The sequence below is a fragment of the Crotalus tigris genome, unplaced genomic scaffold (assembly GCF_016545835.1).
Source record: "Crotalus tigris isolate CLP2741 ecotype Arizona unplaced genomic scaffold, ASM1654583v1 scf7180000023654.2194447, whole genome shotgun sequence".
NCBI classification, from domain to species: Eukaryota; Metazoa; Chordata; class Lepidosauria; order Squamata; family Viperidae; genus Crotalus; species Crotalus tigris.
The window spans coordinates 400,896-414,533 of NW_024100101.1; the positions used below are offsets into that span (position 1 = coordinate 400,896).

A 13,638-nucleotide genomic window follows, 5' to 3' on the forward strand; every position below is an offset into this window, starting at 1 on the left:
TTTTTCTCAAGCTAATGTTCCCACTGTTTTCAATAGTAAGAATATTGCCTTTCCACATGAATTAGAACAGACTCCTGCTGGGACTATTTCTGAAAATCCTGGTTATATCTAGAATCTAAGCGGTACCTCCCATTTCTGCACAGGCAAATGTGAATGTCTTTCTTCAAGCAATTTTGTAAAGCAACAAAAAATTAGATCTTCCTTTTCCTTTTAAAATTGACGTACTATAACCTTACTAGCAAGGAGTTTCGAACTGATATGACTAAAATGCATCAATGGGATCTATTAAACATGTTGTTGCCCTGTTTTTTTCATGAGCACTTATTTCTTAAATCTTAATAGGCAAGAAAACTTTGTTTCCTATAAAATTATTACATAACAGTCTTAAAGAACCTGCATTGTAGTTCTCTACTGATGATAGGCCTGAACAACACAAACAAACCAGACTTGGCCCATCACCAGTACAGTCCGGAGGACTGGATATGATATCCTGTTCACATTCTCAGCCTGCAAATATACTCCTTACTAATCTCAAATTAGATTCAAAACTGCCGTTTTCCAACCAGAACCATTTTAGGCCCATCAATGTGGATAGTCTTTAGAATGTTGTTCTCTCTTAGTAGGAGATCCAGCAGTATCTAGCATAGCCTTCCCTTTGGCTGGTTGCTAACCTGGGTTGAGCTGCTATGTTCTTTGCTTTTATTTATTCACTTTATTTGTTCAATTTCTGTGGCTGTCCATCTCAGTCAATATGATGTTCTTTTAAAAAAACAAACAATGGAGGATGTTCCGACTCAGTCAATGAACTATCCTTAAATCCTACAAAACCAGCTCTAGTATACATTTTGGTGTCTTTCCAAACTGCGTGAAGCAGTCTCTCCTGCTTTTACTTTCTGCCCACAGGCTTCCTTTCCCTTTTTTTTAAATAAAAGCACTATAGGAACATGGCTAATGCGTTTCTATGAAGTTTAACTATCAGTTCTTCCTTGCTGCACTTTCCGTGGACCTACAGAGGAACAGGAATAAAAGAGCAATCTGTTCCTTGATGTTTTGATATGCTGGTACCATAAACAGGAAAAAGAAAAATAAATATCAAAGAAGATAAGGTGGGAAGGGGTGGGGGGTAGGACATCCATGTGTGTAAACATCTGGGAATGCAAAGGAAAACATGGGAACAATCACCAGAAAGAAAAGGCTGGTGCTATTAGATCAGGCAATCAGAACTGGCAGAGCCAGTATGATTTACTGGATCAGAAGCAAGGAAATGACTGATCAGGTCTAGCTTGGTTGAATTGCCAACCCAGAGCAATTGGGATTGAGATTTCCGAGGCTGGCTTATGAAACATCCAGGAGCAGTATAAGTCACAGCAATGTAGGTTTTGTATTGAATTTTCCAAAGAATGAAGCACCTGTATTCCCACACGTTTGCTGAATTAGCTCTCATGTTATCACATTGGCTCAAACTGCTGGCAATTCTATTTTAACTCTATCCAATGGGACATAGTGTCTCTATCGAGATCCCAGGTTTGTATTTTGGCATCCCCTCCCCCTCAACACCTATCCTATCTATTTGGGGTTACAGTTCCACAATCCTTTATCACAACTGACTGGGATTGTTGGATGGTGAGATTTAAAATACATCAACATCAGCAGGTTGCATCAATCTTTGGGAAAGACAGGCTGCATATTCACTCAACTGAGATCTAAAAGCCATTTGCTTTTGTCTAATTTGATTTCTTCTTAATTTCTGGCATTTTAGCATGGCAGACAAAAAAAACCTCTGGATAGTGTGGTAACCAATGGTAACAAAACAAAAAAAAACACACAAGGAAAATAACATTTCACCTGTTCAAATGAAGAATGTTAAGAACTCCCATCTTCAATAGAGTAGAAATAAAGTTAGTATTTGGCAAACCTCTGCTCTTGGAAACTTAGAACTCCAGAGAAAATAGCTGCAAGAACCATACAGTATAATATGTACAGAAGGAGTTAGCTCTGAAAAATAAGACACTCCAACCCAGTGGGCACTGCAAACATTTTCTTGAACCCCATGCACACACAGACTCTACCTCGGAGATTGAGGAGTGGTCTCCGTGGCTGGTGGTGATTTTATGCACCATACGCTCAGCAAGCAATCTTTTCAGCCGCATGTAATCATCCAAGACTATCTTTAAGAGCGATGCCTGGAAGGACGGAGGGGATGGGCAACAGGAGACATTATACTGGGCTCTTTTGGACTGAACCTGAAACTAATTGCCCTAAGGAATCCTCATGAGAAGTTCCTCTAGAGCCCAATGGATATTTTCCCTCATTTTTTTTTAAATAGTGGAAACAGTTATCTGAAGACTACCTCAGATTTAGAAGAAATGCTTTTCAACCGTATGCCTGCATTAAATAGGATTCTGGATGGATACTCAAAAGTTCTATACTAAATATACGCCAAATAGTGCCAAAGAGTCAATTATTTTTTTAAAAATAGTTCTTTTCCTGTGACTTTTTAAGTGAAAGTCTCCTACAGCCTACATGGCAACAGATGATATTTGTTGGAAAGCTGTGGATTATGATGTCAAGATCATTGATAACATAGGTACGCACCTTGATAGGCCCTTCTCTCGTGATCTGGCCTAGCTTTGCAATATTATCGTATTCCTGAATAGCTGCCCTCAGATAGCGGTCTTCTTCTGGCTTGGAAGCTGAAGGACCTCGTCCAAAGGTTCCCTAAAAAGAAGAAAATTAGAAGAACTTCTGTGGTCTCATGCCTGAAGGAAAGATCCTAATGTATTCTTCTTAGAAATTCTATTCAGTTCCATAACTGTTAGAAACCTTTCACGTAAATTGCTTCTTGCTTTCTAGTGGCCAACTCTCTTGGTCAAATTTAATTATTAAGGAGACCTGCAGCAAGTTGAATAAAATTACATAAAAATAAAGGAGGTGTATAGACTTTGGGTTTCCCAGCAAATATAGCATCAAATCATCTCACAGTCAACTTTATTATTTCCTTTTTGATCTGAAGAAGGTCTGAATTTGAGCTAAAAAAAAAACCATTCTGCTTTGGTCAAGGATTTAGGCTTACAAAAATTATAACAAATATTCTGACATAACAGGATAGTGAAGTCTGACATGGAAAGACAATTTTAAATTGCATGGAATCATAGTATAATAATAAAAAGAATTTATTTACTATCCATTACGACAGGGGTCTTCAAACTTGGCCCTTTTATGACTTGTGACTTCAACTCCCAGAATTCCTCAGCCAGGCACGTTGGCTGAGGAATTCTGGGAGTTGAAGTCCACAAGTCATAAAAGGGCCAAGTTTGAAGAACCCCGCTTTATGACTTTCTGTAGCAAATAGAGTTTTTGTTTAAAGGATTAAATGTGCAAAATAACACTTTAATGAAAGTACTCCACCTTTTGTGGTTGTCTTCAACGATTAACACAAGTACAAAAGAATTGTGATATGCATAGTGATATTGCACATTGTGTCTCCTGGTTCCCCACAGATGTTCATGCCCACATTAGTCCAATTTTTCCCTACTATTGATACTTGAGTTAGGCCATTAGGCTGGTGGGTTTTTAAACCCTGACACTAAGCAGCTATCGTCTCACATGGGTCCTGGTGGGACTATTCCACAAGTCTGTGATTTCACTCAGGTTTTCAGGTAGATCATCTTCATGTTCAGCCTGTGCTGCCAATTCCAGATTTCTGCAGAATGGGTCGAGCCACACAGGATTTGCTCTGTCAGGGATAGATGAAGGCTAGAATGAAACTGTAGTCAACTTTGAACACTGTTTAAAAGAACACACCAGTAAAACAGGTTTTTTTAAAGAAAATATATAAACATATGTAAGAATGTATAAAGACAATTGGATCTGTCTAGTCTAATGAAAAGAAGGAGTGGGGGTGGCCTGATAGCAGTGTTTCAATATTTGTGGGGGTTCCACAAAGAAGGGGAGGATCAACCTATTTTCCAAAGCACCAGAAGGCAGGACAAGAAACAATGGATGGAAACTAATTGAGGAGAGAATCAACCTAGAACTAAGGAAAATTTTGCTAACAATGAGAACAATTAACCAGTGGAATGGCTTGCCTTCAGAAGTTGTGGGTGCTCCAACACTGGAAGTTTTTAAGTTTAAGTTTTAAGTTTAAGTTTAGGTTTATCTGAAATGGCATAGTGTCTCCTGCTTGAGAAGGGGATTGGACTAGAAGACCTCCAAGGTCCCTTCCAACTGTTATTTTGTTATATAATATAGTATTAAAAGTGTATATATATATATATGTATGTATGTATGTATGTATGTATGTATGTATGGGGTGGGGAGAGGGACGGAGTGTTGTTGTACGTGCATGCAGAATCTCAGCCAAGCAAGAGTGATTTTTGAGAACAATCTTAAATATGGCAAGTCACTTGACATGTTTCATTTCTTTCTCTGGAAGATGTGGAATTTTACTGTGGCTAGTGTTACCAGATACCTGACATGGAGGCTTATCTTTCAGATGAGGTTGAAAAAATAATAGCTTAAGCGTCTAGAATTTAGGTCAACGGCAAAGTCAGGGATTTCTCAGCAAACTCAAAATTACTCTTTACAAAATGTTCTGCTTCAATCCCTTATCACACTAGACAACTTAGGCAATTAATGGACCTTTAAATTTAATGGGGATTCAGGAGATGTGACTTTGATAGCTCATTGTATAATGAGAACGTCATATCTTCTAACTCAGGGGTCTTCAAGCTTGGCTCTTTTATGACTTGTGGACTTCAACTCCAAGAATTCCTCAGCCAGGCACGCTGGCTGAGGAATTCTGGGAGTTGAAGTCCACAAGTCATAAAAGGGCCAAGTTTGAAGACCCCTGTTCTAATTGGACCTTTCTTTCCCAGAGTATTCATGAAGACAGCATTACTTTAACTGGGAATGGATTCCATTCCGCGACAGTGATGATCTGATGGTTACCTGAATCTCTAATCATATCATACATAAAATAGTCCTGTATGAGATTGTTAAATCTTATCCAGACATGAAAAAGTAAGCCGAGAAGATATTAGCTGAATTTATTTCTATATAATATGTCTAAGATTAGAATTAACGTGGGCCTCTTGTTTCTGAAATCTGAACTTACCCATCAAAGGAATATTTATTTGTGTTTGGCATATCCATGATGTCCATGAAATCTCGATTACCTGCAAAACAGAATGTGCTGAATTTACCAAGCATAATTTATGTCAATTAGTTTAGAGTTTTATCTCTTTGTATTCTTTTAATGTGAGCATTCTAGAGTATGATTTTAAAAGTAGACTCATATCACCAAAAATTTAGTAGTGAATCTTTTTCCTGCCAGTTCTTAGGATGTCAAAGAAAATTTCACAGATCAACATCTGCTTGGTTACTTCGACACTAACAGTTTAACTTGAAGTGTGCAATTTTTCTCCACCTAGATGATATTGATGCCATTTATTACATTCTTATGTTTTCTTTATTGTCTACCAGATAAACAGAAAATAACAACAAAGAATAATAATAAACCTGCTACAGGGAACAGAAACTAAGCAAGCAATTATTAAATGGCTATGCAAGTCACCTGGAGGGAAGAATAGGGTTGTAATTACAAATGTGAAGTTATTCAATCCTTACAGTGGATTTCTGATTAATAGACTCTAATTCTGTTTTAGCCTTTTGAATAGACTCTAATTCTGTTTTAGCCTTACTGGATAATTCAGCACTTTATACATTGCTCTGGACAATCTTTACTTCTAATTAAAGTTAGAAAAACAATGCTTAATAAAACCAAAGAGACAAACAGTGTGGAATCCTTTTATAAGTCAGTGTTATGAATTATGACATCCATCAATTAGCATTTTTCCCCATGATGAAAAATATAAATTTTCAATATTGTTTACCTGCAGAACCAGCCACAATTGCTTTCAATTTTCTTTTGTGTCTGCAAAATAAAATAAAATAAAATAAAAGTAGTAATCAACTGGCACGGGCAAGAATATAAATATGATATTTCTTCCTAGCTTTACATGAATTCGATCAGGCTTCTCATCCACTGCTCTCTTCCAAAATAGAAAAGGACAAAATGTTTGCTACTGGCAGTTTTTTTAGCTAAGACTGTCCTTATTTACTTATTTGTTTATTTACTAGATGCATATTTTATTATACACAAATCAAGGTGGTGTACATCATGTTTCTTCCCCCTATTTTCCCCACAACAGGCAATTCTCTGACGTGCGTTCGGTTGAGAGAGAGCAACTGGGCCTAAAGTCACCCAGACGGTTTCTTTGATGAGAATTCATAGTGTCCCTGTTTCTAGTGTAGCACAACTCTTCAAAAAGCTATTATTTTAAAATCATGTATAGGTCAGCACAACATCTGAAGATTTTCTCCAACTGCACAAACTTTATCCAGCTACAGTAATGACTTTGTTTCAGAGAGCTGTAACTATCAACTTTGTAGGCTCCAATCTTAGTTAGCCTTTTATTGGTAAAAGACTGGGATAGTATTTGTGGCTAGACTATTAAAGTACTATTTCAAGGTTAGAACACTAAAAGAAGCAACTCAAGAATATCCTGAAAGCATGATTAAAAACGTGGCCACAATGCAATAATTGTAGTTCCTCCTATTTGTTATGTGAAATGTGGCTACCATATCGATTTTCCTATAATACCCCACAGACAGCCCTGGCTTTACTCTGGGAACGCTTAATAGGCTCTTCTGTTATTATCATTACTATTATTATTCTTGTGTCATTTGATTACAGTATTTGAAATATTCTGCCATCCAGGGACAGATGGCTACTCACGCAGTTCTGTAGTACCAATTCATGAGGATAAACAACATGGCTGCCAGGAAGAGGAGAACAGCCAGAATGATTATTGCCATCTAGAAATGACAAGAAACGGGAAAAAACAAAAAACAAAAACAAAGCAAACCATTGTAACAGGGATTGGAATTTCTAGAAAAACTCTTGGCCATCAAACTTCACCTGCCTTATGGCCCTGACTGGAGGGTAGTCATACTTCCAAGGCACTGAGGGAAAGAGAAACGTAATGTATGGCCAGTTAAACATTTGGTGCCAGATTCCATTAATCTGTGTGAATCGTTTCATCTAACCATCTTCTCCCTTTGACATCATCTACTGGAATATGGATGGGGTTAGATCTGGATGTATAAACATTTCATGTATAATGGTGATACCTCCTACACATATAACTTTTATTAGCTTTCATTAGCATTTGAAGCTGTATATTTTCTAGCTTCTTCGCACTAAAGATATGTGACTTTTAGGACACTAGTAATATAATAATTTAATTATCTCAATATTGTTTCTGAAATTTTGCTTAGGATATAGTTCGTGTTCATTATAGTAATTGACCAATATGTTTATCTACATACCACTACAACTATTGTTGTCATCAGCTGTAATGGGGTGAAAGGGCACATCATAGAGCAATACCTTTTGAACTAGGATACCACAAATGGGCTAACTTACACAATGTGTCTAAAATGGAGGACCCATGAGTTCTGAGGGAATGAAATTTGGAGAGGTTGTGGCTGCTTCATTGCTACTGGTGACAGCTGCTGCAGTCATGGGATCTTCATTTTCAACAGTTTCCCAGGCAATCTCACAACCCTCATTCTTTCCCCCACCCAGCAGCAGCCATTTACCTGCTTGCTGAAAAGGAAAGGGAAGGGAGCAAGGAAGAGAATGACAGAATGATAGGAAGGAGGCAGGGAAGGAAGGAAAGAGGAAGAAGGAAGGAAGGAAGGAAGGAAGGAAGGAAGGAAGGAAGGAAGGAAGGAAGGAAGGAAGGAAGGAAGGAAGGAAAATTTCCAATGCTTTCTGCAAGCTTTCTACAAGGAAACGTAATGGGGAAGCCAGTAGGAAATCAGAAGTTGCTCCTGTTCCTACTGCCTTTTTGCCCATCCGTGGTCATTCTGTTACTCTGTTTAGGTCACGAAATATCTCTGAAATGATGACCCAACAGGGCACAGGTTGTTTAGTAAAAATCTAAAGTACCAAGGAAATTAAGAACCATAGGGAAAACTAAAATAGAGGGATCAGTGAGTGTACCACATTTAAAACCCTTAATTATCTGCTTGCTGATTTTAACTGCTGCTAGGCAAAGTCTAAACAGTTTTGTATGTGAGAGTAGAAAATCAAGAATAAAAAAGTTTGTTATGATCTATAAAACATGTCAATAAAGGAAGAATGAAAGTTTCTCAACTATAATGGGTGTACAATATAGAAATATAAAGAAAGTTAACTAATGTACCTGCAATGTTGACAAGTCTTCTGAAGCTCGGGTTGTGATTGCTGGTTGAACATCTAAAACATTGTAATTTCGGAAGAGATTTTTTAGCTGTTCTTTATTCTCATCAATCATCTGTATGACTCTGAAAAGATGGTTAAACATTTCTTAATTTTTACCATTCATTAAAACTAATAAATAAAAAGTTCTTTATTATACAAGCAATTAACCATCTCCTCCCTGTATACCCTATATCCATGGTGGCGAACCTATGGCACGTGTGCCACAGGTGGCACACAGAGCCCTCTCTGTGAGCACGTGCTGGGTTTTATAAAACCTTTTCGATTTCGTCCTCCACTGTCGTGTGGGGGAAAAAAAGGTTCAATCAATTTCAGCTTCTCACGGGAAAAAAAAAGATCTTGCAAAGCTGGAATTGATTGAACTTTTTAGTCCAACTCAGTCTGCTGTTACCACCACAGCTACACCCAGCCAATTGGACACACCCACCCAATGGGCCACACCCACCCAGCACCCAAATTGGCAGTGAAAATCCATCATGAAGAACCACCTAAATTCAAGAGAACAGATTTTGTGCAGAAGATAGTAATAACATTATTATTGTTGTTGGTGGTGATGGTGGTCTTCTAGCCCAACCCTCTGCTCAGGCAAGAAACCCTATACCATTTCAGACAAATGGTTGTCCAGTCTCTTCTTAAAAACTTCCAGTGTTGGAGCATTCACAACTTCTGGAGACAAATCATTCCACTGATTAATTGTTCTAATTGTCAGGAAATTTCTCCTTATTTCTAGGTTGCTTCTCTCGAAGAGTTTCCATCCGTTGCTTCTTGGCCTTCAGGTGCTTTGGAGAATAGCTTGACTCCATCTTCTTTGTGGCAACCCCTGAGATATTGGAACACTGCTATCATATCACCCCTCATCCTTCTCTTCATTAAACTAGACATACCATGTTTCCCCAAAAATAAGACCGGGTCTTATTTTTTTTTGTCTTCAAAAGATGCACCAGGTCTTATTTTTTTGGGAGGTGTCTTTTCCACTCACCTCCAGCACTGACAGCCCCGCCTAGCTGGTCCACTTCTGTGTCTGAAGGAGCAGCTTCATTTTGCAGGTGGGAATGGAATTCTGCCTGTATTTTGCAGTCAGGCCTTTCTGGAAGGCCTCTGCTGCCGAGTACCAAGCTATGGTTCTTGGTTGCAGAGGCCTTGCAGAAAGGAGTCTGACTGCGAAATGCAGGCCTGGTGATGCCTCAGAAGAAGTGGGCCAGCTTGATTTTTAGGCATGTATCTCGCCCCAAAACTAGGGCTTATTTTCGGGGTAGGTCTTACTTTCAGAGAAACATGGTAATAAGTTTTAAAAGTAGCTGTCTGACCTGAAAAGTGATTTGATTAAATATTTCTTACAATCAGAAGAGACTGCCCATGTTGGCATAAGCCAGTGGTTCTCAATTATTTTCTGTCATGCCCCCCCTAGGAAGAAGAAAACATTTCGCGCCCCCCCGCGTGACTGTCTATCCAATCGGGTCCTTTGCGTGTGTCACATGCGTCCAATATGACAGTATTTGCCGAGGTCAAACGAGCCCCCCTTTACGGAGCCTCGTGCCCCCCCTGGGGGGCCCGCCCCACTATTTGAGAACCACTGGCATAAGCTAAACTAATTTAGGATCTGCTTATCAATGTATATCAAGGCAGCATGCTTACCGTTCTACATCAAGTATCCTATTGGTCTCCCGATTCACCACATGGATCAACAATTCCGTTTGGGCAAAATTCACACGGCCTTTTTTGTCAACATGGAACTATAGGATGAAAACGAAAACCAGACAATTGGCAAAGGTTTTGCTTTCCTTTAGCTCAAGGATTAAGAGCACAAATTATTAGAAAATGTGTATGTTCCATTAATGCAAAACATACCTGCACATCATCTGTATTGACAATGGCCCCTGTTATGTTGGACAACAGGCTGATGAATTCCTCCTCAAACTGCCGTACTTTATCGGGGATCTCATTGATTATGATCTTTACCCGTTGATCATCTCTCAGGATATAAATGCCCACAACTGTAGTATCATTGTGGCCCGCTAGGTCAGAAGCCATGACATCCACCACAAAGTAGCCAGGGTTGTAAGCAGTGAACAGATCAAAAGTTCGAAGAATTCCATCTAGGTTACCTTTAAGAAAAGTCAACAATAGACTCCAAGTTTAGAATTTGCCAACATATTTGGAATCAACACATTATAGCACTAATCTGAACACCTTTTAGATATTCTTTTCTAAGAGCAGGAAATCTTTTCAAAGAAGGGATAAAAATTAAGTATACAATCTAGCAGATGCATTTTAAAATAATGACATCCAAAGAGAGCTAATAATTATGAATAAAATAAGAAATTAGCTGCCTCATTCTGAAGTGAACTAAGCACAAGTTCTTTATCTTTGTCTGACCAAGATCTATTTAAACAATTGTGAAACAGAGACAAATATTGGAAGCTGTGTTTGCACTATACATTTAGCCAAATCATGTAAAATCTTAGCAGATGGACCCTTGCAACTTTGAAAACTTGGTTAGTGTCAGACTTGATCTGATTGATGTCTTATTGAGGTGGCCAGGGAAAAGTTTATAGAAATATATCTCAATAGGAATGCTGGATGCTGTTTTAGGTAATAGATAATATTAAGCTTGGCTGTGTAATGTAACCTAAAATCATAAAGATGTGTTCATGCTATGTAGAAACCATTTTACAAGAAGTGCCAACTGAAAGTCACAAATGGTGTAAGATATTACACATGTAGGGGAGTGTGGTTTTCTGCACATTGGATAAACTTCCCTTTTTCCTATGTGTGCTGTCTTAAGATATGAACTTCTCTCTTTTAGTGTGTTAAAGGTAGATAAGAAGTCATCTGTTAGGTTAAGCGTGGGCGGCAAGCTGTATAAAAATGACACCCTGGGAGTAACTCAGGGTTCAGAATCTGTCATGTGAATGCTCTGAACCATTGTGCACAAATAAAGCCTGTTTTCTCCAACCCTTCATGGTCTTGTCTTCTGATGTAAGTATTGTGGTTTTTCTACAACAATTATCTGGCGACCGCAGCAGGACGGCAAGGAGTCTTGGGGCTCTCTGGAGGGCACACCCTGGTGCCAGGGGCCTGTAGTGTTAGGGGGAACATCCCAGGCGCCATCGGACCTTTTATTCCGAGGGACTTCCCTGTGACACAGGGCTCCAGCATCGGCGGTCGGCTACTCCAAGAACCACTGGTGAAGGGTGAGGAGACCAGGCATCTTTCCAGCCGGCTTCAGGACAGAGGATTCGCTTGCAGGCAAGTATTGAGGGAAATAGGGAATCCCTCCCTGTAAGCAGGGATGGAGGAGAGGACTGATCACCCTCTCTTTATGATAAGGTGGGAGGATTGTTGTGTGTGTTTGTTGTGAGTGAATGGTGTTTGAATTTCCCATCGGTGACCGTTGAGTTTCCGGCTCCCTGGGTCTAGCGCGTATAAGTGAAACCCTCAGTGTCATCCCGAGTGGAAGGACCCCTTACCTTCCTCTCATCCCTTTTCCTCATTTGTCTTGTCTGGTGCCCTGGGAGGCTTATTGGGTGGTGGTGAAAGTGTACCCCTTACTCTGTTGGGGTGAATGTCAAAGCATTTTAACTCTGCTTATGGGGCTCAGGATTATGGTATTAAGTGGAGCAGGCATAAGTTGAGGATCTTCTGTGAGGTAGATTGGCCCAGCTTTAACATAGGCTGGCCAAGCACAGGGACATTAGATCCATCCATTACTCTAAAAGTACATCAGCTAGTGTTCAATCCCACGTTAGGGCACCCAGACCAGGCACCCTATATTGATGTGTGGCTCGGCTTGTTGCAAAGACCTCCACCATGGATCCAGAAATGCAAAACTGTCCCCTATGTTAAAAAGTTTAGAAGATAGAAAAAGCTGGGGACAAGCCATAATCCAACCAGATGTCCAGGATCAAGGGACCCAAACTGGACCTTCAGCAAGAGGTGCTGAGGGGGTCCAAGGCAGAAGAGGAACAGATGGGACTGCAAACAGAAGACAGAGAAGTGGGAGGACTGATAGCTGAACAAACGAGGGCAAAGACTGAGGAAGCATCTTTGAATACTCCCCTTAAGTAGATTAATTGGTTGTCAGTAAGGACAATCCAGCAGAAACAGCCACAGCTCCTCTATTCCAACATATGCCTTTTACTACTTCAGATCTTCTTGCTTGGAAATTTCATTATGGCCCATTTAGTGAAAAACCAAATGAAGTAGCAGACCTGGTGAAGACTATTGTCGATACCCTCAACCCCACCTGGATGGATCTACAGCAACTTATGGGGACCTTGTTTAATCCAGAAGAAAGGGAAAAGATTAGGATGGAAGTGGCCCGAAAGACTTTTGTGAAAAGAGAAAAGGAGGAGGAAAAGAAAAAGGATCAGAAAATGCAAAGGAAAGCTGAATTGCTGGCAGTTGCTATGATGGGGGTGTCAAGGGGAGGTGGCAGAGGTAGAGGATGGGGAATGGTGTTAGGACAAAACCAGTGTGCCATGTGTAAGAAGGAAGGACACTGGAAGGGTGAATGTCCAGAAAGAGAAAAGGATGAAGAAAAAGGAGGGGGAAGAGGCAGGTTTGCGAAGAGCTACAGAGGTGGCCCAGGGAGAAGCCAGGGAGGGAGAGAAAGAAGAAGAGGATTTTCAAGGACTCCCCTCATAGGCCTGGCAGAAGCAGAGGAGTGGGACTGAGACCGACTGGGTTCAACCCACCGCCCAGAACCTGTGGTCAGTTTAACAGTAGGAGGCAAACCTATTCCCTTCCTTATGGATACTGGAGCCACCCGATCAGTCCTAACCCAACCCCTAAGCCAAGCCTCCCCTCACTCTATGAACATACAAGAGCAACAGGAAAAATATTGCAGCGACCCTTTTTGGAGCCCTTAAGTTGCACTATGGGGAGGAAAAATAACCCATCAGTTTGAATATATGCCAATTCCTCTATTGGGAAGGGATCTGGTTTGTAAACTAAAGGCGCAGATCTCCTTTGAAGAGGATGGCACAATGACCATAAAATATGGAAAGGTGATGATGGAAGTACCTCGTGCAGAGGAATGGAGAATGGTGATGCTGGCACAAATGATAGAGAAAAATGCCAGATGGGAAGAATTTGATGTATCATATTTGTGGGCAGAGGACAACCCCCCTGGTTTTGCAAAGCATCATCCGCTATCTGCCAGCTGCTGTACCGAAGGATAGGAAAGAGTTAAGAGGATTTTTAGTTGCTGCTGGCTTCTGCCGAATATGGATCCCTACCTTTAGTTTAATAGCAAAATCCCTATATGAGGCCACAAAGGGGGGCAGATAAAGAACCATTGCGATAGG

At 40.1% G+C, this 13,638-nt stretch overlaps 1 protein-coding gene across 9 annotated transcripts in view; it reads right to left on the reverse strand.

Annotated features, from left to right (window-relative positions):
* Positions 1–13,638, reverse strand: part of CDH23 (cadherin related 23) — a 641,486-nt gene that overhangs the window by 2,243 nt on the left and 625,605 nt on the right. For 7 of the 9 annotated variants that reach the window (XM_039320524.1, XM_039320528.1, XM_039320527.1 and 4 more), the window contains 9 exons: positions 10,178–10,434; positions 9,965–10,062; positions 8,274–8,394; positions 6,800–6,879; positions 5,895–5,935; positions 5,117–5,177; positions 3,607–3,736; positions 2,596–2,718; positions 2,070–2,183 (listed from right to left, as the gene is read on the reverse strand). In XM_039320524.1, the coding sequence (XP_039176458.1) occupies positions 2,070–2,183; positions 2,596–2,718; positions 3,607–3,736; positions 5,117–5,177; positions 5,895–5,935; positions 6,800–6,879; positions 8,274–8,394; positions 9,965–10,062; positions 10,178–10,434 (1,025 nt within the window). Of the gene's footprint in view, positions 1–2,069; positions 2,184–2,595; positions 2,719–3,606; positions 3,737–5,116; positions 5,178–5,894; positions 5,936–6,799; positions 6,880–8,273; positions 8,395–9,964; positions 10,063–10,177; positions 10,435–13,638 lie in introns of those variants that run through there. The other 2 variants (XM_039320526.1, XR_005553851.1) reach the window with 2 other exon arrangements.